This window comes from Myotis daubentonii, chromosome X (assembly GCF_963259705.1).
Source record: "Myotis daubentonii chromosome X, mMyoDau2.1, whole genome shotgun sequence".
NCBI lineage: Eukaryota > Metazoa > Chordata > Mammalia > Chiroptera > Vespertilionidae > Myotis > Myotis daubentonii.
The window spans coordinates 54,782,137-54,808,663 of record NC_081861.1 but is presented as its reverse complement, the minus strand read 5'-3'; the positions used below and the strand labels follow the sequence as shown (position 1 = coordinate 54,808,663).

At 40.7% G+C, this 26,527-nt stretch overlaps 1 protein-coding gene across 1 annotated transcript in view; it reads left to right on the top strand.

Annotated features, from left to right (window-relative positions):
- IL1RAPL2 (interleukin 1 receptor accessory protein like 2) overlaps positions 1 to 26,527 on the top strand; it is a 632,274-nt gene that overhangs the window by 329,250 nt on the left and 276,497 nt on the right. Inside the window, exon 5 of the mRNA XM_059678650.1 lies at positions 5,857 to 5,931. Within this exon, the coding sequence (XP_059534633.1) occupies positions 5,857 to 5,931 (75 nt within the window). The remainder of the gene's footprint in view (positions 1 to 5,856; positions 5,932 to 26,527) is intronic.

Genomic DNA, 26,527 nt, shown 5'->3' with positions numbered 1-26,527 from the left:
AGGGGGGAGCTAAGAGCTGGGGGGCAGGGCAAAGGCGGCTCTGGGGCCGCCTTTGCCCTGCCCCCCAGCCATGATCGGAGAATCAGGCACCTTTGCCGCCCTGGCCAGTGATAGCAGGAAGTAGGGGTGGAGCCAGCGATGGGAGCTGGGCATGGTCGAAGCTGGCAGTCCTGGGAGCTAGGGGTCCCTTGCCTGGGCCTAAAGTGGAGCCCACGATCTCAGGGCCGCTGCAGCTGCGGGTCCCCGCTGCCCGAGCCGGATGCCTCAGCCAGAGGCGTTAGGCCTGGGCAGGGGTGGAGCCTGCAACCGTGGGGAGCTGAGGGTCCCCTGCCCAGGCCTGACACCTCTGCCGGATGCCTCAGGCCTGGTCAAGGGGCCGATCCAGTGATTGGTGATCGGAGGGTGATGAGGGTCAACTCCTCTGGCCGAGGCATCAGGCCTGGGTGGGGGGCGGAGCCGGGGATTGGGGGGATATGATGGTCCCCTTGCCCAGGCCTGAAGCCTGGGTCAGAGGCATCAGGCTTGGGCGGGGGGTGGAGCAAGCGATCAGAGGGAGATGGGGGTCCCCTGCCCAGGCATGATTCCTGGGCCAGAGGCCTCATGCCTGGGCGGGGGCCAGAGCCAGTGATCGGGGGGGGAGATGGGGGTCCCCTGTCCAAGCCTGACACCTCTGGCGGAGACATCAGGCCTGGGCAAGGGGCCAATCAGGTGATCGGAGGGTGATGGGGGTCTACGCCTCTGGCTGAGGCATCAGGCCTGGGCAAGGGGCAGAGCCAGCAATCGGAGGGGTCTGGGGGTCCCCTGCCCAGGCCTGATGCCTGGGCCAGAGGCATCAGGCCTGGGCTGGGGGCAGAACCAGTGATGGGGGGAAATGATGGTCCCCTGCCCAGGCCTGACACCTCTGTCAGAGGCCTCAGGCCTGGGCAAGGGGCCGATCCTGCGATTGGAAGGTGATGGGGGTCATCGCCTGAGGGCTCCCAGTATGTGAGAGGGGGCAGGCTGGGCTGAGGGACACTTCCCCCCCACACACACACACACCCAGTGCACGAATTTCGTGCACCGGGCCCCTAGTAAAATAATAAAATAGGTTCTTAATGAAATGGTGAAAAAAGAATTAAAAAAAATATATAAAAATATTTGGAAGTGAAGGTGCTTCAGATCTTCCACTCTTCTTTTTGGCACACCTTAGTCCTGCTAGGCATTCAGGGGAGTGTTGAACTTCCCTGTGATACACTGTCCCTCCTGCAGTAAACCACAGACCTGATTTTAAGGCAGGTTGTATTTGTTTACCAGACTGCCTTTATTTGTGATCACAGAAGAGACAGTTTGTGGCTCTGCCTCTGGGTGGCAGTGTGTCTGGATTGACCTTCGAGGCTATAAGTCCTCTCTATCAGTAGGGTTTTTTTTTTTTCCTCTATGGTATTTGGAACTGTTTTGGGAAAGACCACTGCCCAGAGCTGGTACCCTGCCACTGCCCACTGTTTCCCAGGCTCCCCAAAAAGAACTTTCCCCTACAGGCTCTGCGAATGACCCCAACTGGGGAATCCCATGCACTGGGTTTAATAATCAAATGCACGGATCTAAGGGGAACTGTAACAAGAGCCTGATAGTTGTGCGAATTCACAAGCCTCCACCTTCCAGGTCTGCGCACAGTCTCTGCGCGCAGTTTCCGCGCGCCCACTCGTCCCTGGCACCAAGCAGCCAGCAGATTGGCAAAGTCCAAGGCTGCTCCTTTACATCCAGTCCAGCTATGGGCTCATTTTTCGCATTCCCTTCTGCCAGCAGCCCTGTGGGGCCCCTTCCCCACTCGCGGGTCACGCTGGTCCCAATGGGCTGCGGATTCTGCGGGGCGCAGATTCCGCCCCGCGCGCGCGCGAGCTTGGTCCTCCCTCCAACCCGAACTGCAAACAGCACCTTTAGGGGATGTCCAACCTTTCCGTGAGAAGAAGCAGTGCTCCTCTGAGTTCAGGCAGTCATGCTGCTTGAGATCCCTTCTTTCCAGGTTAGTAGCTGGTCTCTGGATGCTGGCAACAGCCACCCAAGATGGCGCCGTCTCCGCTGCTGAGTGCTGAGAGAGGTTTCAGCCGCAGTCTCCAACGGTCCTTTTTTTTTTTTTTTTCCTGGGGGTTCTCGGTCTTTCCTAGCTGCAGACAGTCTCCCAGCTGAAAATCCTCTGCCTATTCGGCCTGAATGTTACCCGTTTCAGCTGCTCACCCTTATCTGCTCCAGGACAAGGCACCGGACACGTCCGTTTATACCTCTGCCATTTTCCCTCTCTCCTGCATGTTTCTCTTGATACTCCAGAATTGAGCTCCATTTTATCTATCTAGTTTCAGTTCTTGTTATTCCACATGATGAACAACTTGTTCTTTACCCAACTACACCCAAATTCTTATCACTAGATCCTTCTCCTCTAGTCACACTGTGCTTGATAAGCTCTAATTCTGTTTCTCAATTTGTATTAATAATCTTTCCTCTATTTCTTCTTCCTTACTATGCCTTTGAAAGATTTATCTGCTCTTTAAGGTCTATATGGAGACCATTTACTTCATAAAAGTTTTCCCATTATTGATCTCTCTTTCCCTGATTCCTTTACCACATATAGTCTTATAGCTCAAATGCTACAATTTTTATTACATTGTATTCTTTATTTCCTTATCTCATTATTTTAATGTGCTAATTCTGTGTTCATAGTCCTAGATTGCATATCTACTTCCTTCTCCTTTAGCACTTATTACAGGATTTGGTGGACAAATATGTTCAATTAGTGTTTTTGATCAGTTATTCTAATGAAGGTGCTAATGATTTTTATATTGCTTTTGGTGGTTGGGGTGGGGATTGTGGGATGACTCAGAGGCATAGAAGGTTCCATCCACCAGACCATTAGGTTATATTTCATTAAGAATGTGTAGCACCACAAAGGTATGGAGATTAAATGTTTATCTGATAATACTTTTATTTATTTGTTTTTAATTATTTATTTTAATTTTTATTGTTGAGAGTATTACAGATCTCCCTCTTTTTTCCCCTCATTGCCCCTCTTCACCCAGTTTCTGCCCCACCCCATGCCTTTGACACCCTATTGTCTGTGTTCATAGGTAATGCATACATGCATATAAAATCTTTGTTTAATCTCTTTCCGCTCCCCCACTTCCCTCTCCTCTAAGAATTGTCAGTCTGTTCCATTTTCATTTCTCTTATTCTATTTTATTTACTGGTTTATTTTGCTCATTAAATTTCCTATTTGTTTATTTTGATTTTAGATTCAATTATTGATAGATAATGTATTCATTCCTTTCTATTGTTCATATTTCTTATATTTTTCTCTTCTTTTTCCTATTCTTAAAGAATACCCTCCAGCAATTCATGTAATACTGGTTTGGTGGTGATGAACTCCTTTAGCTTTTTCTTGTCTGTGAAGCTCTTTATCTGACATTCAATTCTAAATGATAGCTTTGCTTGGTAGAGTAATCCTACTTATAGGTCCTTGCTATTCATCCCTTTGAATATTTCTTGCCACTTCCTTCTGACCTGCAAAGTTTCTGTTGAAAAGTCAGCTGACAGTTGTATGGGCTTTCCCTTGTAGATAACTAAGAGCTTTTCTCTTGCTGCTTTTAAGATTCTCTCTTTGTCTTTAGCACTTGGCATTTTAATTATGATGTGTCTTGGTATGGTCCTCTTTGGGTTCTTCTTGTTTGGGACACTCTGTGCTTCTTGGACTTGTAAATGTATTTCTTTCAGCAGGTAGGGGAAGTTTTCTGTCATTATTTCTTCAAACGGGTTTTCAATATCTTGCTCTCTCTCTTCTTCTGGCAACCCCATAATGCAAATGTTGGTACACTTGAAGTTGTCCCAGAAGCTCTTTACACTATTTTCATATTTTTGGATTCCATTTTCTTTGTGCTCTTCTGATTGGGTGTTTTTTTTTTCTTTCCTCATATTTCAAATAATTGATTTGATTATAGAAATCCTCTACTCTACTGTTGAATCTCTGTATATTATTCTTTACTTCAGTCAGTGTGTGCTTAATTTCTGACTGTACTTTCCATTTTTATTTTTATTTTTTTGCAATATCACTAAAATCCTTGAAAGTCTCACTAAGTCCCTCGGAGGTCTCAAGAAGATTCTTGAATAGCCTTATAACCATAGTTTTGAACTTTATATTCAGTAGTTTTCTTTATTCCATTTCTTTAATTTGTAACATGTTTCTTTGTCTTCACATTCTGGCTGCTTCCATGTGTTTGTTTCTTTGTATTGGGTAGAGCTGCTATGTCTCCTTGACTTGGAAGAGTAGACTTGTGTAGTAGGTTTTCTATAGGGCCCAATAGCTTAGCCTCCCCAGGCACCTGAGTGGGGCACTCTAGGAGTGCCTATTTGTGGGCTGCAAGCACATCTTGTGGTAGTTGAGTCTTGATTGCTGTTGGCATCACTGGGAGGAATTGACCTCCAGGCCAATTTGCTGTGAGGATCAGCTGAGACTACAGTGGGAGATCTGCTTTGTAGGACACACCCTATGGAGCAGGACTTGCTTCAGTGTGACTTTGGTGCTCACTGAGTCTTCCCCTTGAGTGTGTCGCTTATGGATGTGTAGAGTTCTAATCTGGTATGATCTGATGCTGACCACTGGGTTCACTGGCTCTTATGTGTCCACTGCCTGGGGCCACCAGGCAGGAGCTACAGAGAGGTCTTCAGATTCCTCCTCTTTGTATCAGGTTTGAGAGGGCCCAGGCAAGGCCCAGCTGTGAAGCAAGGTAGGCTGGTGCTATTTCTGGGTCTTGGGCCTTTCATTAATAGGTTTGGGGCACCCTGACCCAGCTGCTGCTTGTTTGAAAGATTTTATCAAAGTATGATGCCTGTGCCAGGACAGGCCATTCATATGGAAAAGCTGCTGTAAACAGCTTGGGTGAAGCTGCAAATTGGATTGGGCATGGTCTCAGGGAATCACCAGAGCAGAACAAACAGTGTGCTTCAGGTTTATGTGGATTCAGGTATAGTCGCCCGTCAGCCCTGGGACAGGGGAGGTCTCATCATAGAGCACCTCCATCTGGTATATATCTGGTTCCCCCAGAGCAGCCACAAGGCACTGAGTGCTGGAGCTCAGAGGAAGTGAGTCTGAGAAAGTTCACGCACAGGCCCTTTAAAAGGAACAGCTGGGTCATCAGCAGTCTCTGTGTCACTGCCCAATCCCCACTGGTTTTTACAGCCCGTACTCACAACAACTTCTCTTCCCAGTTCTGGGAGCCTGGGCTGGGGGACTGGTGTGAGGCTGGGACCACTTTTGCCTCACAGTGGGCCTCTGCAGAGACAATCTCCCTCCCAATTAAAATAGTGGTACATGTGGGTGCTGGTCCAGCCGATTCCACACCTCTCCTCATCCTACCAGTCATAATGTGCTCTCTTATTTATTTCTCTAATTATAGGACTTTCATTTATCCAGCTGTCAGGTGGTTCTGGATGATGGTTATTCTGTATTTTAGTTGTAATTTTGATGTGGTTGTGGAAGGCAGCAAGTACCAGCATTTATCTACACTGCCATCATGGTCCTCCCCTGATAATACTTTTAAAATCTACATTTTCTTAAATTCACAAGCTTATAAAACCACTCAACATAGTCTATCCGTTTGATCATGTTGGAAATTGTAGCTGATGAAATGGCCTATTTACAGTGATCAATGGTGCTCTAAATATTCTGGAAAACGGGTATTGTATGGATAGAGTAATAACTCAAGTAAGAATACTGTATAATAAATGTTTATACAGCATAAAGTCTACAAACATTGACTATAATAAATGATATAATTTTTCTATCCTGTAATTTATTTCAAAATTTTTACCTTCTTTTATTTTCTCTCCTAGCTTTACTCACAGACAAGCCTCCGAAGCCATTATTCCCTATGGAGAATCAGCCAAGTGTTATAGATGTACAGCTGGGTAAGTCCCATTCTGGGAATAATAGATCCTAAACTTGCTCTCTGTTAACAGATGGGGAAAATTGCATGAACCAAGAAAGGTTTATTGCCACTGTTATTACATGCAAATCAATTTATGTCTACTCATTTATAACCCTGGAGTTCAGTGCAATAGAAGTTTAAGGAAATATGTTTGTATTGCATCAAGAAATGGTAATACTAATTGGTTACACTGGGCATTAAGTGTGCTGTAGATCAGAGCTTTTTAACTCTATAATTGATAGATTCGTGGGTGTTGTACATTAGTGATTGGTACAGAAAACTTTTAATGGTTGTAAGCATTTTTTTTTCAAATTAAAAATCATTGACCTTTGTGGAATAATCACTTTCAAAAAATAAGCCTCAAATAGCCTTGAAAATATTTTGATAATATTATTGCCAATGGCAGACTATATGGTTATTTAAAACTTGTTTTAGGGAAAAATCTTGAATATTTATGAATCATATGGTGTTGGGAAAAGGAAAAAGTTGATTGATAGGTGTTGCTGTCTTTTTATGGTCTCAAATAAGGATGCAAAGTATTGGGCCCTTTATTGTGTGTCCCCTATAACTAATCTTTGCATTTAAAGAACTTTAAGCTTAAAACTCAGAGTTCTGCCAGTATCTCTTTTAAACCTTCACTTTAACCTTTGTAAGCCTTCATCAATTGAGTTCCAATCTATTCTTCAATTCTAAGAATGTCTTCCATTATGAACAAGAGAACTGAATAAATATGCTGGAAATGCATTAGAGTTACTTTGTGCATATAATTTATGGAAATATCTGACTATAGTGGGACCTACCAATTTATAGCCAGGTACGATGAATAGACCCCAGGATTTCATTCATTTTTTACTCAACTTTAAAATAATTTAATTTATTAGGGGTGATAATAGTTAATAAAATTATGTAGGTTTCAAGTGTACTATCTCTTACCCTTTGGGACAGCATGGATGGACCTGGAAAATATTATACTAAGTGAAACAAGCCAAACTGAGAAAGACAAATATCACACGATCTCACTTACTTTGGGAATCTAATGAGCAAAATGAATTGACCAACAAAATAAGACCTGAAGCATAGAAGCATGGAACAGTCTAACAAACGTTGCTGTGGGGGAGGGGACACAAGAAGAGATAAAACAAAGAACATATATCTACTAGAGGCCCAGTGCACAAAAATTTGTGCACTCGGGGGAAAGGGGGGTCGCTCAGCCCAGCCTGTGCCCTCTCACAGTCTGGGACCCCTTGGGAGATAACGACCTGCTGGCTTAGGCCTGCTACTGGGCGGCAGAAGGCAGGCCCAATCCATAGGTGCAGCCCCTGGTCGGGCTCAGAACAGGGCCGATTGGGGAGTTGGGGCGCCACCCCCTGTCATGCACAGAGCAGGTCGGATCAGGAGGTTGCGATGCCACCCTCAGTCATGCTCAGGGTAGGGCCAATTGGGAGGTTGGGGCACCGCCCCCTGTCACACTCAAGGCAGGGTCGATGGGGAGGTTTCGGCGCCACCCCCTGTCATGCACAGAGCAGGGCCAATCAGGGGGTTGGGGCGCTGCCCCATCACACACAGAGCAGGCCCCCTGTGGCGGGGGAGCCGCCCTCTATCACCCACAGAGCAGGGCTGATCAGGGAGTTGAGGCGCCACCACTGTCACACTCAGGGCAGGGTCGATGGGGAGGTTATGGCTCTACCCCATCACACACAGAGCAGGGCCCATGGGGGGAGGGGGGGTTGGGGCGCCGCACCCTGTCACACACAGAGCAGCAGGGTGATCAGGGGCTTAGGGAGCTCCCCCCTATCAGGCACAGAGCAGGGCTGATCAGGGGGTTGGGGCACCTTCCCTTGTCCCGAACAGAGCAGAGCAGATAGGGAGGTTGTGGCCCTGCCCCCTGTCACACACAGAGCCGCAGGGTGATCAGGGGGTTTGGGCACTGCCCCCTGTCATGCTGCTCCTGTTGCCGGGAGGCCTCGTGGCTCTGCTGATCCCGGTGCTGGGAGGCATATTACCCTTTTACTATATAGGATAGAGGCCTGGTGCATGGGTGGGGGCTGGCTGGTTTGCCCTGAAGGGTGTCCTGGATCAGGGTGGGGGTCTCCACTGGGGTGCCTGTCCTGCCTGGGTGAGGGGATGATGGCTGTTTGCAGCTGGTCACACACCCTTCAGGGTGGGTGTCCCCACTGGGGTTCCTGGACAGTCTGGGTGAGGAGCTGAGGGCTGTTTTCAGGCTGGCGGGTGACTGAAGCTCCCAACCGCTCCTTTTTTTCTTTTCTTTTTTCTTTTTTAATTCTGGACCAGCTTTAGCTCTGGCTCCAGTTCTGAGGCCTCTGCTGCTGAAAGCAGGTATCTGGTTTGTTTGGGTTCTATAATCGAAACAGTGTATCAACTCCAGCTCTGAGATCCCAGCTGGCTGAAAGGAGGTTTCTGGGGTTTTTATTTAGCTTCTATATTTGTAACAATGTTTCAAACTGCAAGCTCAGAGGCCGGCAGTGGCAGGCGGGGAACTTTGGAGTCCTCCATCACTGAAGCAAGCAAGCCTCATGTTAACTTCAAGCTGCCTGGCTGCCGGCCGCCATCTTGTCTGGCAGTTAATTTGCACATCGCCCTGATTAACCAATGGGAAGGGTAGCGGACATATGGCTAATTACCATGTTTCTCTTTTATTAGATAGGATATGCATAACTCATGGATATGAGTAATATGGTGGTTAAGACCTCGTAGGTGGATAGGGGTTTGGAGGAGAGGGGTACAAGCCAGAGGGGAGGATTTATGGTTGACATCTGTAATACTATCATAATAAAGATATACATTAAAATAAAGAAAACAGGTTATGAAATAATTGTTCATGTTTTTGAGAGTTACATTCAGTTCTCTGTTCTGCATATTTCTAAAGTCAATACAGTAAATGAAAATTTTCAGTGGAAATAAGTATTTGTTAGTGTATGAAGTTGGCATTGGTGCAGATATTTTGTTGTCTCTAGAGGAAAATAAACATTTTTACTCTCCATGCTATAGTGTATTCCATTAGGCATCTACAAGGTTCTAGAAATTTACACACTTTTTGCGGAAAAGTGATGACAGTTTGGTTATTGCTATATTGTGTTCACAGTATAATGCTGAAAGAAGATTAATCTTAACCAAATAACTGTATATTTTGAGATGATAAACAAGTTCTTAACAAAATAATCTGAAAAACTATTATTCTCACAGTGCAAGCAAATTCAGCTGCAACTGCCCATAGTAATGTATAAAATATAAAAACAAATGCAATGTTCAGAACACACAAAAATCTAATTTGGTCCTGTTATGTTTGATTTATTTATTTTCTCTTTCTGAAAGTATATTTAGCATTTATTTTAATAAATAAATATTTACTCCACCAGGACTAATTCTTTTTTGGCAGTTGGAAGGAATTTTTGTTTTGTTTTGTTAAAAAATATTTTATTTTCAGAGATGAAACCTTTGGAATTTAAAATAAACATCATATTCTTTAGAAAAATTATTTTACAATACAGGTAGTTTTAAAAATATTTCTCTGTGAAATGATTTTCATTAAAATATTTTAATAATTCTAAAAATGCTTTCTGGAAACATGGGGAAGAATGAAGGAGGAGGTGAATTGTTTCAGGGTCTCTGATTATAGCTTTTTATCCAATCCAGTAAGGTAAGTAAAGGGTCATAAGATAAATGTTTTAGGAAACTAAGGTAATGAAAATAACATTCAACCTGAAATCACACCATCCAGGAAAAAGAAAGATTCACATAACAACTTGGAAAAAAAACACACAAAATATTATACTCATTAGAAGCTACTCTTAGTAGTAGAAACAGTATATGCAACATAAAAAAATTCTTACCATTTATTCAACACCTGTCATTTGCCAGGGTCTGTGCTAGGTACTTTAGAGTCATGATTTCTAATTCTAAAAGCCATTCTTAGGTATATGGTTAAAGCTGGTTTTTTTTTTTTTATACAGAAGAAAAATAATCTCATTAAAGTTTAATGCCTCATCTAAAGCATCACAGAGCTCATAGATATTAGAACTAGGTTTAGAATCCGAGTTTTCTTCCACACAATACAGCACCTACCATAAGGAAAAGTATCAGTCCCCCTCTAGTGCCTGTGTCCATTGGGTATGCTTATATGCATGCATACAAGTCCTTTGGTTCATCTCTTACCCCTCCACCCCCACCCAGCCTTCCCTGTCTTCCCTCTGAGGTTTGAGTCTTTTTGATGCTTCTCTATCTCTGGATCTATTTTTGTTCATCAGTTTATGATGTTCATTATATTCCACAAATGAATGAGATCATGTGATATTTATCTTACTCTGATGGGCTTATTTTGCTTAGCAAGATGCTCTCCAGGTCCATCCATGCTGTTGAAAATGGTAAGAGTTCCTTCTTTTTTTACAGCAGGATAGTATTCCATTGTGTAGATGTACCACAGTTTTCTAATCCTCTCATCTGCTGATGGCCACTTAGGCTATTTTCAAATCTTAGCTGTGGTAAATTATGCAGCTATGAACATAGGGGTGCATATATCCTTTCTGATTGGTGTTTCTGATTTCTTGGGATATATTCCTAGAAGTGGGATTATTGGGTGAAATGGAAGTTCCAAATTTAATTTTTTTAGGAAACTCCATACTGTTTTCCACAGTGGCTGCACCGGTCTGCCAGTAGTGCATGAGGATTCCTTTTTATCCATATCCTCTCCAGCACTTGTCATTTGTTGATTTGTTGATGATAGCTATTCTGACAGGTGTGAGGTGGTATCTCATTGTTGTTTTGATTTGCATCTCTCAGATGATTAGTGATTTTGAGCATGTTTTCATGTGTCTCTTGGCTTTCTGAAAGTCCTCTTTTGGAAAGTGTCTATTTAGGTCCCTTGCCCATTTTTTGATTGGGTTGTTTATCTTCATTTTGTTAAGTTGTATGAGTTCCCTGAAAATGTTGGAGATTAAATCCTTATCAGAGATAACATTGACAAATATGTTCTCCCGTGCAGTGGGCTTTCTTGTTGTTTTGTTGATGGTTTCTTTTGCTGTGCAGAAGCTTTTTTATTTTGATGTAGTCCCATTGGTTTATTTTCTCCTTAGTCTCTCTTGCCCTAGGATCTGTGTATGTAAAGATATTGCTATGACATATGTCTGCATTTTTGCTGCCTATGGAGTCTTGTAGGGTTTTTATGGTTTCCTGTCTTACATTCAAGTCCTATAGACATTTTGAGTTTGTTTTTGTGTATGGTTTAAGTTAGTGATCTAGTTTCATTTTATTTTTTTTTCATTGAGACATGCATGCATGTACTCATTTTTCATTTTTCAGCTGGTGAGGGGATGCCAAGTGCTAAAGACACAGACTCTCTCATTGAAGGGCCCACATTAGCCCTCACATCAGGAATAAGTAGAGAGAGATTCTGGAGCAGATATGCCCTCCGGTTTTTTTAATATATATTTATTTATTTATTTATTTATTTATTTATTTATTTATTTATTTTTATTATTAGTTAAGGTATTACAAATGTGTCCTCATACCCCCCATTAACCCCCAACCTCCCCCCCACACACAAACTCATGCTCCCACCCCCCCCCATTGTCCATGTCCATTGGTTTGGCTTATATACATGTATACAAGTCCTTCTGTTGATCACTTCCCCTTACCCCCGCCCTCCCCTACTTTCCTTCTGGGGATTGATAGCCTGATTGCTGTTTCTCAGTTTTGGGTCTGTCCCTTTTCATCAGTCTATGTTGTTCTCTATAATCCACAAATGAGTGAGATCATGTGGTATTTATCTTTCTCTGACTGGCTTATTTCACTTAGCATAATGCTCTCCAGTTCCATCCATGCTGTTGCAAAAGGCAAGAGTTCCTTTTTTTTTACCACAGCATAGTATTCCATTGTGTATATGTACCACAGTTTTCTAATCCACTCATCTGCTGATGGGCACTTAGGCTGTCTCCAAATCTTAGCTATGGTGAATTGTGCTGCTATGAACATAGGGGTGCATATATCCTTTCTAATTGGCGTTTCTGGTTTCTTGGGATATATTCCTAGTAGTGGGATCACTGGGTCAAATGGGAGTTCCATTTTTAGTCTTCTGAGGTAGCTCCATACTGTTCTCCACAGTGGCTGCACCAGTCTGCATTCCCACCAGCAGTGCAGAAGGGTTCCTTTTTCTCCACATCCTCTCCAACACTTGTTGTTTGTTGATTTGTTGATGATAGCCATTCTGACAGGTGTGAGATGATAACGCATTGTCGTTTTGATTTGCATCTCTCGTATAATTAGTGACTTTGAGCAGGTTTTCATATGTCTTTCGGCCTTCTGTATGTCCTCTTTCGAAAAGTGTCTATCTAGGTCCGTTGCCCATTTTTTTATTGGATTGTTTATCTTCCTTTGTTAAGTTTCATGAGATCCCTGTAAATGTTGGAAATTAAACCCTTATCGGTGGTATCATTGGCAAATATGTTCTCCCATGTAGTGGGTCTTCTTGTTGTTTTGTTGATGGTTTCCTTTGCTGTGCAAAAGCTTTTTATTTTGATGTAGTCCCATTTGTTTATTTTCTCTTTAGTTTCCATTGCCCTAGGAGCATTATCAGAGAAGAAATTTCTTCGGCATATGTTTGCGATTTTGCTGCCTGTGGATTCCTCTAGTATTTTTATGGTTTCCCATCTTACGTTTAAGTCTTTTACCCATTTTGAGTTTATTTTTGTGTATGGTGTGAGTTGGTGTTCTAGTTTCATCTTTTTTCATGTATCTGTCCAGTTTTCTCAACACCATTTATTGAAGAGACTGTCTTGATTCCATTGTATGCTCTTGCCTCCTTTGTCGAATATTAATTGGGCATAGTGGTTTGGGTCGATTTCTGGGGTCTCTATTCCATTCCATTGATCTATATGTCTGTTCTTGTGCCAGTACCAAGCTGTTTTAAGAACAGTGGCTTTGTAATACAGTTTGGTATCTGGTATTGAGATCCCACCTACTTTGTTCTTTCTCAGGATTGCTGCAGCTATTCGGGGTCTTTTTTTATTCCAGATGAATTTTTGGAACATTCGTTCTAGATTTGTGAAATATGCCGTTGGTAATTTAATGGGGATTGCATTGAATCTATAAATTGCTTTGGGTAGTATGGACATTTTGATGATGTTGATTCTACCAATCCATGAACACGGTATATTTTTCCATCTGTTTATGTCTTCCTCTATCTCTTTTTTCAGTGTCCTGTAGTTTTCAGCATATAAGTCTTTTACCTCCTTAGTTAAATTTATTCCTAGGTCTGCTTATACCTCCGCCATTTTCCCTCCTCCCTGTTCCGTCTTTTAGTTGTATTTTTGAATTTGTTGTTGTGCAGGCAGCATTCTCCGGTGTTTACCTATGCCGCCATCTTGGTTTTCTCCTAAAGATAAATTTTTAAAAACTATGGTGAGTAAATAAAAAGGAACTCATTTGCTACAAATATTAGATAGGATAATCTTAAATTATCATGACAAGACCAATAAAACTTGTCACTGCGTTTACGGTAAAGGTGTTTTTTGAGGTTGTTATTCTTTATTTGCTCTACAAATCCCATGGAATGTACATTTCTCTCTGGTCTCATTATTAGCAAAAGTCACACTTACCAGGAAAAAAGACAGTATTCAGTAGAACTTAAATTATGGGCTAACTATTGAGGACTAGCTGTGGTTAAATGCTAACTCTGTCACCTTCTGGGTGCATGACCTTTAGAAAGTCATTTGACCTCTATGAGCCTCAATTTCCCCACCTGTAAAATGAAAATAAACTATTCCTGTGGTGAAGATTCAATGAATTTATGCAGGAAGTACTTAGAATTATGCCTTACCCACATGGTAAATGCTCAGTAAATATTAGCTAAAATAGTATCATACTTTTTCTTAGGAACCAGTTTATTATTTTCTAAGTAAACATTTTATGAATATTTTTTTCTTCACATTGCTCTCAAATAGCTTAAGGTTCACTTTGCGGCCCACTTCCCTCAAAGGTAAGGACTTGCATGTTGTGATTTCTTCTTACATTCCTACCTACTATTATTTTAAATTTATTTGACTTTGTTAAATTGTTTAAATGACTGTAAATCAATTTTAGAACAAGGCATACATCAACCAGCCAAACACAATAAAATATAAGGCAAAACTAGCTTAGCTTCAGCTACTGTGAAGAAGCAAAATAGCAAAAGGTTTTTCTTAAGTTGCCATTCAGACATTTTAATGATTTAAATTGACTTTCCCCATTAATCTGAATTGGTAAAAAAAATTGTGTTATTGTTTAAAGTTTGAATATATGCAGAAAAACCAAGAGAATAGAATATAAATACCTATATATTGAATACCTAGAATTTACAAATGTTAATATTTTGCCACATTTGCTACCTCTTTATTTTTACAAATTCATTTTAAGGTAATTACAAAAACAATATGTTTCACCCCTAAATACTTTACCATCTATGTCTGAAAAAATAAGAACAGTTTTTTGTAACCACAGTATTATTTAAACACCTTATAAAATTAATAATATGGATTAGTACATTTTAAGAAACTGTGAACTATTTGAAGGGCAAGGATTGTGTTTCTGCTATTCTTTATGTCAATTATTGATACATATATGAGAATATGTACTCAGTGCATCCTTGCAAATTGCCTAGTAATTTAGTTTCTTCATGCTATGTTATGGTATTTGTTCAGTCCTTTCCCCTGTAGCATAAACGGTAGAAAACCCTTCTCTGCTGCTCTTGTTCCCTCTTTCCCGTCCTTTCTGAAGTCATCAAGGGAGAAAAGAACAGAACAAAATTAAAATAATTTCTTTCTGTAAATATATCCAGGCTGCCTGTTCCCTCAGACTCCCTGCATCTATAGGCAAGTTAATAACTCTCTTTCCCCACCAGCAAAAATCACTGACTTATCATGAATTATGGAAGTTAATGTTTGTTAACTACTTTGAGATTCATAGGTGAAAATTTCAATATATACCCAATTGAAATGAATTTTGTTAGTGATAATTAAAATAGTCACTATATCAACTCTAGCAGTAGCAGTTCTAAAACAAGCCATAATAACCACTAACCCCAATATTTTCCACCCTTTTCCATAGAATATCTTTATCTCTTTTTCTTTCTAGCTTTTTAATATTATTTTATCATTTGGAAAATATTTAATAGCTCTCTGCATAAAAAATATGAAACCTCTTTGAATTTTATCAGATATGATTAGTGTGTTGTCCATTTGTGGCTTTGCCTGTTGCTTTTAAGAAATGCACGATTTAATCACACCCTTATCCTCTGGGGAACAGGCCAAAATAATGCTATTGGAAAGATAAGGCTCCACAAATGGTTCATCACATGGAAAATATACCTAATTTTTTAATAACATGTTTTATTAGTGTTTCCCTCAATTCAGTATTTCTTGATATGTTCCATGTATTAGAGATTAAATCTTGAGTCAAATATTTAATCTTGGCATAAGCATCACATTTAGAAATAGCATGGGTTCCATCATGCCTAGACAAGCACTGTGCAGCTCTTATTCCCATGCGGGTGGTTATTGACAGGACTGCTGTCACTCTTTGCTATTATAGGCTCCATTAATGCTGCCAGGAAAAACGGACTCTGGCATTTTGGCATCTGCTCTTTGCCAGACTCTGAACTTTCTTCTAAGCTTTACAATTTGGCTACACAGAAATTTTAAGAGTGCTATTTGACATCTGCACTGTTAATTTAGTCATAGTTGAAAAATACATAAAGTTGTCTCTGTGTTTTTTGGTTCTTTTTCTGCCTTAGTGATTTCTGGGACTGAGACCTTTATTTCACATATATCAAAGTTTGATTTAAGGTAATACCATTCCCATTTGTTAGTATGGATCATGTTTAATGCATTTATGGATTTGATAATTATCTTAAATGTATTTTTTATTGATTTCAGAGAGGAAGGGAGAAGGAGAGAGAGATAGAAACATCAATGATGAAAGAGAATCACTGATTGGCTGCCTCTTTCACACCCCCTACTGGGGATTAAGCCCACAACCCAGGCATGATGTCCTTGACTGGAATTGTACCTGGGAGCCTTTGGTCCGCAGGCCCATGTTCTATCCACTGAGCCAAACCTGTCAGGACTCTTAAAAATAATATTGAGCAAAAACTAATAGGTCCATTTTATAGATGAGCAAGGTAAGAACATTTTTATTTTAATATCTTAAGATCACAAAGTTTAGAGAGTCTAGCTTTCTTGAACTCTGGCCAAATGTAGTGTGTTGCCTTCTAATATAACTTGGTTATCTTATTAATAAGAATTTTACAAAGAACCCTTAACCACAAACCAGGATAATAGCTCTAGAGTCAGCTGGAAGAAGTTAATGAATGAATGGCAGCAGATATAATTTAGAGAATATTGATTGATAGCCTTTATTCATAAGATGGTATGATTGAATTGACCTGTATTTCTAGGTCTCTACTCTTTATATCACTATGTTGATCAAGGTCTCCACCAAGTAAATAATGGCCAATTGTACATAATAAATCACAAATGTGTCCTTCCAAAAGCCTATAAATAAAGAGGACATGTAGTGAATGTGAGGGTATATATATATGTATGTGTTTTTCCTTTCTGAAATTGAGAAATCTTCATATTTTTTGACCAACAGTTACCCTTCAACTATCCATGGTGCAATTTGTATTCCAAGGATATTGAATCAATAATTAAATGAAGCCGAAACCGGTTTGGCTCAGTGGATAGAGCGTCGGCTTGCGGACTGAAAGGTCCCAGGTTCGATTCCGGTCAAGGGCATGTACCTGGGTTGCGGGCACATCCCCAGTAGGAGATGTGCAGGAGGCAGCTGATCGATGTTTCTCTCTCATTGATTTTCTAACTCTCTATCTCTCTCCCTTCCTCTCTGTAAAAAATCAATAAAATATATTTTAAAAAAATAATTAAATGAAAAATGATTCCTGCCCCATGTAACAGCCTAAGTGCCCATCAGCAGATGAGTAGATTAAAAATCTGTGGTACATCTACATAATGGAATACTATGCTGCGTAAAAGAGAAGGAATTCTTACCATTTGCAACAGCAAATATAACATGATCTCACTCATTTATGGGATATAATAAACAAAAATGGATCCAGAGACAGAAGCATCAATCAGACCATCAAATCTCAGAGGGAAGGTAGAGGGGCATGGGGGTAAGGGGGAGAAATCAACCAAAGGACTTGTATGCATGCATATAAGCCTAACCAATGGACACAGACACTAGTGGGGTGAGGGCATGAGTGGGGGGGCAATAGGGGAATAAGGACACATATATAATAACTTAATCAATAAAGAGTAAAAAAAACAAAACCAAAAAGGAAGAGCAGAGTAGGATCGGAATGCTGCCAGCTCCTTACTTCAAGCCCAGTACTGTGTTAAGGGATTCAACCAGTTCTAATGTTTAGTAAACTTCAGCTTCCAGGTGTCACTTTCTGTGGGAGGAGTTAATTCAGGTTCTCCAGCATCATATGTAGAGGAAGCCTCCACTCACTCCAACATGTTAGATATTTCCCCAAAACCGATGAGTGAGACCCCTGGCAGGTAATTTTGTTTGCTTTTGAAGAAGAAGAATGGTGGAAGCAGGAGGGTTTTCCTATGGGCTTGTGGAGAACAGGAATGGGGGAGGACCACCTACGATCCACCTTGGACGTGACCCTCCTTGGCCTGGTCCCAAGTACTCTTGGCCTTGTGGAGAGAGGGCCTAAGGCAGGGGCTGCAGGGGTCAGTTCTGTGTGAGGCTGTCCTCCAGCAGCACTACCTTCATGCCCAGTTGCCAAGGGCACAGCTCAGCTTTAGCATCAAAGACTGGTCATTTTGAGAGCACTGGGCAGCCATCCCTGGGCCTAGACATCAGCACCCACCTATCTGGCTCCGTCAGAGGTGTGATATCCTCCAGTGGCCTCAGAGACAACAGGAAAGGAAGAGTAGGGCAGATGCTGGGTAGGAACTGTGGGGACTGGAATGGTTGGTGAGCATAAGAACACTGGAAAACACCCAGATGACCTGGGGAACACTTTGAAAAGGGGGCTGACTCAGGGCTGCATATATCATACAAATTATGACATGCCTAAGAGTGCTTGACCAGAGGCACAAATGGAGACACTCCTTCCTGCTTTGTTCACTCAGAGGAGGCATCTTTAAAAGTTTATCTGTCCAGAGCCCTGGCTGGGTAGCTCTGTTGGTTAGAGTGTCATTCCAATATGCCAAGGTTGTGGTTCAATCCCTGATCAGGGCACATACAAGAATCAACCAATGAATGCATAAATAAGTAGAACAACGAATCAATCATCCTCTCCCTGTCTCTCTCAAATCAGTAAAATAAGTTTTTAAAAGTAAAAAAAAAATAGAAAAGAAAAATAACTAACATGGGTATTTTCAAACAATGTGAATGAGACATTGACTTTTGGACAGTTGTCTCACCACTAACCACATGCCAAATTGGTTATTAGTGGTAAGTGGTTGTTCTAGTGAAATATCAGGACACTGTTAGGAAATAGATATCTATGTAACTGTCTCAGGCTCTTCTGGACCTCTCCCTTAAAATGTATCAAGTAGACTCTTCATGACTCTGCCACCCTTTCTTCCTCTTTCCTTCCACCAACCTCCTTTCTGCCCACCATCTTCTCTAGTTACATTTGATTTAACCAGAACTCCCACCACTGACTCAAATGGAAAATATGCAGAACTGCTGCCCAGAAAGCAGGCATGTGGCAGAATCCTCTTGGACGCCAGTGGTCTCATTGAGCGCTAATGATAGCCTGCAAGGGCCATCCATCATTTCAGGGAATACCCATGTCATAGAATACAGGGATTTCAAAAATTAAGGGATTAAATGCACACCATAGAAAATGTGCAAATCCACAGATGTCAGTTTCTGGAAATGAATTTGGTAGTAGACAATGTAAAAATATTCTAAGATTACAATAACAGTAAGAGTGTTTTGAATTTAAAAAGCACTTTTCCCCTTGTCAATGAACTTTCTCATCTGCTATTTAATATAATCCTCACAACAGCCCTATAAAGTAGGCATGGCAAAGAGGTATTATCACCCCCTATTTGACCCATGAGAAAACCGAAGTGAAATAACAAATTAATGACAGAACCTGGACTAGAATTTAGGGCATCTGACTCTATTGATCCAGCCATCCAGATATTCCCTTTTTCCTTCAAATATAGCACCTACAACCCCAGCATATTAGGTGATTTTAAGGAGAAAGAGTGTATATCTTTAAAAATATTTATTTCATTTTCATATATTTATTTAATTAAAAAATTTTCAAGCACATAAAATTTGCAAGAAATTTACAGTGAATATCTACATATATTTTATCTATATTCACCTATTGTGTCACATTTTGTATTATCTCTATGTATATATTTATGCCTAAGCATGTCTGTATTTTTTTACTGAACCATTTGATAGATACCTGCAGATATGCTACTTCACTCCTAAGTAAGCATGTGCCTCATTAGAATAAGGAACTTCTCCTAGATAACTAGAATAAAATTATCCTATACAGAGAATTTAACATCGGTACAATGCTATATATATATCTATATCTATATCTATATCTATATCTATATCTATATCTATATCTATGTCTATGTCTATGTCTATGTCTATGTCTATGTCTATATCTATATCTATATCTATATCTATATCTATATCTATATCTATATCTATATCTATATCTATATTACATAGTCTGTATTCTAATTTCCTCAGTTGTCCCAATAATGTCCTTTGTAGTATTTTTCTGACCCAGAATCCAATAGAATGTTATTCATTGCATGTATGTATCATGTCTTCCTCCTTTAATCTGTACCAGTTCCTAAACCTTTTTAAAATTTAAATATATTTTAAGTTGATTCCATGACATTGACATTTTAAAGCAACTAAGCTAATTGTTGTATATAATTACCTTCCATTTGACTGATTGTTTCCTCATGATTAAGTTCACATTATACATTTTGGATCAGAATACTAGTTGGGTGGTCCTTGTGTCCTTCTCTGTGCCTAACTTCAATAAACACGTGGATTATCTTTCTCCCATTATTGGTTATTCTGAGTTTGATCATTTGCTTGAGGAAGTATTGACATATTAATCCACTACAAAGACATCTTTTAGCCTGTATACTTAATTAATAATGTGCTGGGTTATACTTTGAGATAATTTGAATACCCCATTCCACAAAATCTTTTGTTGATGATTCCTTCCTGAATCAGTTATTACAATGGTGGCTTCCAACTGGAGATATCTTGCCCCTTCTGGTATTTTTACATAAAAATGTGGTCTCTCCACTTTTATTAGTGTTACAATGAACTTAAAGACTCTTTTCCATCCAATGCTGTCTATTTTGTAATGCACAAACTTTTATGTGTATCTCAGATAATTATTTTTATTACAATGTTTTCCTTTTTATTGAATTTAATGGATGTCACTGGCTAACAAAATTATACAGGTTTCAGGTGCACAATTCCATAACACATCATCTGTACACTGCATTGTATGTTTACCACTCCAAATCAAGTCTCCATCTATCAATATTTATCCCCCCTATACCCTCTTCTACCTTCCACCAACCCTACTTTTAGTACAATTTTAACCACGTTTAAATATCCATTTCAGGGTATTTAGAACATTTGCATTTTTGTTCAACCATCTAGAAATTTTTTATCTTCGTAAACTGAAAATACATACCCATTAAATACTAACTTTCTATTCTCCCCTACCTTTGTCTCTACAAATTGACTATTCTAGGTACCTCGTGTAAGTGGAATCATAAAATATATATTCCTTGGACTGGATTATTTCACATAGTATAGTCTCTTCAAGATTTATCCTTGTTGTAGTATGTGTCAGAACATCCTTTTTTAAGGATGAATAATATTCCATTGTGTGGACATACCTCATTTTGACAAATAGGTTGCTTTCACCTTGTAGCTATTATAAATAATGCTTCTATGAAAATTGGTGTACAAATATCTATTTGTGTCCATGCTTTCAATCTTTGGTGGTGTTGGGGTATATACCCAGAAGTGAAACTATTAAATTACAAAGTACTTATATATTTAAAATTTTGAGAAACTGCCTTTTTTCTTAGTAGCTACATTTTACATTCCCAAGATTGTGCAAGGGTTCCAACTTCTCTACATTGTTACTAATACTTTTTATGTTATCATTTTTTATAATAATAATTCTAATGGGTGTGTAATGGTTTCTCATTATCTTAGTCTAGAGGTTTGCTGCAAAGATTTGTGCATTGGTGGGGTCCATCGTCCTGGCCTGTGGACATCCCTCGAGGGGTCCTAGATTATGAGAGGGTGCAGGCCAGGCCAAGGGACCCCACTGGTGCAAGATTGGGGCCAGGGAGGGACTGAGAGAGAGCTCCAGGGCATTTCCAGCCCATCTTGCCCAGTCCCAATTAGTCAGACCCCAGCAGCAAGCTAACCTACCAGTCAGAGCATCTGCTCCTTGGTGGCCAGTGCACGTCATAGCAAATGGTTGAACGGTAGAATGGTAGGACATTTAGAATACTAAACTTTTATTATATAGGATGGTTTTGATTTGCTTGTTTAATGATAAGTGATGTTGAGCATCTTTTAATGTGCTCATTTGCCATTTATATATCTTTTTAAAATTTCTTTATTGATTAAGATATTATATATGTGTCCTTATCCCCCTATTACCCCCCCACACTCATGCCCTTACTCCCCTGTTGTCTGTGTCCATTGGTTAGGCTTATATGCATGCATATAACTCCTTTGTTTGATATTTTCCCCTTACCCCCACCCTCTCCTACCTTCTCTCTGAGGTTTGAAGGTCTGATTGATGCTTCTCTGTCTCTGGATCTGTGTTTGTTCATCAGTTTATGTTGTTCATTATATTCCATAAATGAGTGATATCATGTGATATTTATCTTTCTCTGACTGGCTTATTTCACTTAGCATAATGCTCTCCAGTTCCATCCATGCTGTTGCAAATGGTAAGAATTCCTTCTTTTTTACAGCAGCATAGTGTTCCACTGTGTAGATGTACTACAGGTTTTTAATCCACTCATCTGCTGATGGGCACTTAGGCTGTTTCCAAATCTTAGGTATGGTGAATTGTGCTGCTATGAACATAGGGGTTCATATATCCTTTCTGATTGGTATTTCTAGTTTCTTGGGATATATTCCTAGAAGTGGGATCACTGGGTCAAATGGGAGTTCTATTTTTAGTTTTTTGAGGAAACTCCATACTGTTCTGCACAGTGGCTGCACCAGTCTTCATTCCCACCAGCAGTGCATGAGGGTTTCTTTTTCTCCATCTGCGTCCTCACTAGCACTTTTCCTTTGTTGATTTGTTGATGATAGCCAATCTGACAGGTGTGAGTTGGTACCACATTGTCGTTTTGATTTGCATCTCTCGGATGATTAGTGACTCTGAGCATGTTTTCATATGTCTCTTTGCCTTCCTTCTGTCTTCTTTTGAAAAGTATCTATTTAGGTCCATTGCCCATTTTTTGATTGGGTTGTTTATCTTCCTTTGGTTAAGTTGTATGTGTTCCCTGTAAATGTTGGACATTAAACCCTTATCGATAATAACACTACAAGACACTGAAAAAAAGACATAAACAGATGGAAGAACATACTGTGTTCATGGATTGGTAGAATCAACATCATCAAAATGTCCATACTACCCAAAGCAATCTATAGATTCATTGTATTTCCCATTAAAATACCAATGGCATATTTCACAGACCTAGAATGAACTTTCCAAAAATTCATCTGGAATAAAAAAAAAAAAAAGACCCCGAATAGATGCAGCAATCCTGAGAAAGAAGAACAAAGTAGGTGGGATCTCAATACCAGATAAGCTGTATTACAAAGCCACTGTTCTCAAAACAGTCTGGTATTGGCACAAGAACAGACATATAGATCAATGGAATAGAATAGAGAACCCAGAAATCGACCCTAACTAATATGCTCAATTAATATTTAACAAAGGAGGCAAGAACATATAATGGAGTCAAGACAGTCTCTTCAATAAATGGTGTTGGGAAAATTGGACAGATACATGCAAAAAAATGAAACTAGACTACCAACTTACAACATACACAAAAATAAACTCAAAATGGATAAAGGACTTAAACATAAGAAGGGAAACCATAAAAATACTAGAGGAATCCAAAGGCTGCAAAATCTCAGACATATGCTGAAGCAATTTCTTCACTGATACTGCTCCTAGGGCAATGGAAACTAAAAAGAAAATAAACAAATGGGACTACATCAAAATAAAAATCTTTTGCCCAGCAAAAGAAACCATCAACAAAACAGCAAGAAAGCCCACTGCATGGGAGAACATATTTGCCAATGCATATATTTTTAAAATGTTTTTTATTGATTTAAAAGAGAAAGAAAGGGAGCGGGATAGAGAGATAGAGACATTGATGAGAGGGAAACATCAATTGGCTCCCTCTTGCATGCCCTCTTCTGAGGATTGAGTCCTAAACCCAGTCACGTGCCGTGACCGGGAATCTAATCAGTGACCCCTTGGTTCATGCCTCAATGATCAACTACTGAGCCATGCTGGCCAGGCCATTTGTATATCTTATTTGGAGAAATTTCTACTGAAGTCCTTTCTTCATTTTTAAATTGGGTTATTTTTTTTATTTGTTTGTCTAATTATAAGATTTCTTTATATGTTCTGGATATTTATCTCTTATCATATATATAATTTTCAAATATTTTATCCCATTATGTGGGTTCCTTTTTTACTCTGTTGATTGTGTCCTTTGATGCACAAAAGTTTTTTTTTTTTAATTTTAATGAACATCAATTTATCTATTTTTTCATTAGTTACCTGTGCTTGAGGTGTCATAGTCAAGGAATTATGGCCAAATTCAATGTTATGACAATTTCTCCCTAGACAAATTCTCTCCTTAGAAGAGCTCTGTAATTTTTTCTGTTATGTTCAAATTTTTAATTTATTTTGAGTTAATTCTTATATATGATACTAGAAGCCTGGTGCATGAAATTCGTGCATGGTGTGGGGGATCCCTCAGCCTGGCCTGAACTCTTTCCATTCTGGGACCCCTAGGGGGCTGTCCAACTGCTGCTTTAGGTCTAATCCTGCAGTCGGACATCCCTCTCAGAATCCGTGACCACTGGCTCCTAACTGCTCACCTGCCTGCCTGATCACCCTTAACCACTCTGCCTGCCTGCCTGATTACCCCTAACTGCCTCCGCCTGCCGGCCTGATCACCCCTAACCACCTTTGCCTGCCAGCCTGATTGCCCCCAACTGCCCTCCCCTGCTGACCTGATCGCCCCCAATTGCCCTTCCCTGCTGGCCTGATCACTCCCAATTGCCCTCCCCTGGTGGCTGAATCCCCCTAACCACCTCTGCCTTGGCCCTGCCATCATGGCTTTGTCCGGAAGCTCTCTGGAAGGTCTCCTGGTCTAATTATCATATTAGTCTTTTATTAGTATAGATGTTATCCCAATAAATTTAATTAAAATTGTCTGCAAATTATGCTTACACTGGAAGTGAACCACTTATCAATTTTATTTTAATCATCACTATTGCTGTACTGTGTAGGTATAAAATTTGGCTTCCACACTGTCAGCATTTCTTGGGGGCCAGACTTCAGAGACTTCATAGATAGTTCTGAGGTCTTTGGCCTTGCTCTGAAGTTACTGGCTGCCCAAGTTATCACTTGAGGTGGTAAATTTTTCTACATTGTCTTGGTCTATTTCTGGATCGTTTTTATTCAGTTCCTCATTTGGCCTGTGATAATGGCCACATATTGTTGGCTTTATAGCTTTCATAGGTTTTCTTGAAGGGGTAGAAATTTTTGGAAAGGCTGCTTTCTTTGAACTCCCTTAAAGACATCTTTTCACCCCTATGGATGTCTTTAGTACCTGGAAGGACAACAGAGTGAGTGCAGAAGGACATTGGTTTGTGGGGAAATGGCTGGGATGAAAGGGTAAAAAATCTTCATGAGAAAAAGTATGGGTTGAGGATGGAATCTTCCAGCAAGACCAGGGAGTCTTAGGAATATGCTATTAAAGAAGAGGAGGAGAAGTTTTGGTGTGGGCCTTTCATCCTGGACACTGGACCTGGGTTAACAGGGCTTCTTCCTCTTTTACCTTCTTTTGGTGAATGGGGTTGGTTGTTACATAACTGTGCTAGGAGTTTGTGGTTTCCTGGTCATCTTCACCATGTCAAAATTTCCCAGGGCCCTACCCCAGGCCTCCTGAACATATGCTTTTCTCTAGGACAATGAGTCCCACACCTCGTAGGCTTTAATTAATCAGGAAGCATCTCCTCCACCTAATGGTAGCTCTGGGAGAGAAATTTAGACATCATAAAGCACCATCCTGACACTTCCACGGGGAGAGATGAGGAGGCCAAGATGCTTTGGTAAGAGAAAGTGGGCATTTCTTTAGCACTCCTAAGCCTTCTCAAACTTATTGACCCCATGTTCAGTTCTGATGGGTCACATAGTAGGGAGATGATGCTTCCTCCAAACGTTTCCCCAGGTCACCCATTTCAGTGGTTCATTGTTCTTTCTCATCCTTCACCATTAGCCAGTTTTCATAAGATTTACCTAAAATCTTTTCAAGGTAATGTGACTGTCTCTGTGGAGATGTGAATCATCCTGCTTCCTAGCACAGGTTGCTCTTATGCACCTTGAAAACCAGTCACTTCTTGGCTACTACCAGAGAAACTTTCCATCTCACCCCCCTTTTCCCACTGTCCATGTGGCTCTCCCCAGCTATCTGTTGTCAAGGTTGAAATCATTGCCTTTAGGCTGTCTTTAATGAATAGAGTGGCTCAACTGGTTATCTTAGCTTTGTGTAAAATCTTGGGGGTGATCATAGTATGGATAGTATCTAGATTTGAGGTTTAACAGTATAAGATGAATGAGGCAGGAATTTAAATTCCCGAAGTTGGGCTTCCTATTTGTATTGAAAACTGCACCTCCCCCTGCCCCACCTCCTCAGGGAACTCGGGTAGTCAGACCCTTGATCTGAGGATTGAAGACTCGGGTTTATAGTGGATAGGAGGCCCAGGCCCTGTCCAAGTGTGGATCAGAGGCAGGGCTAAAGGACCCTACGGAATCCATCTCAGCCCCTGCCAGCAGGCTTTGGAATTGCTGGGCTTCTTACTGGATGTGACCTACACTGACTTCCTGCAGAGGACTCAGGGCAGTGAGGCCTTAATCTGAGGAGTTTGGCCTTGGGTTAATAGAGGGAGGATCCCAGGACCTGCCAGGGCTAAAGGTGAGGAACATGAGGGAGGAGGGAGGGACCCTGGACCCTAGAACAGAATCATCACACCCAGAATAGGCTGACAAAAACAGGTGATTTCTGCATCCAGGTCTCAGAGAATCGGGGGCTTTGCTATAGGGAGTGGGACCTCAGATATGCAGAGGTCCGGCCTAAGTCCTGCCAGAATCAAGGTGAGGGCCCCAAGGAAACACTAATGGGACTCTGGATGCCACAAAAGAGGGGACCCCACCCAAGGCCTTCCCCTGCTGTAAGCCTTGGGAATCCCCAGGG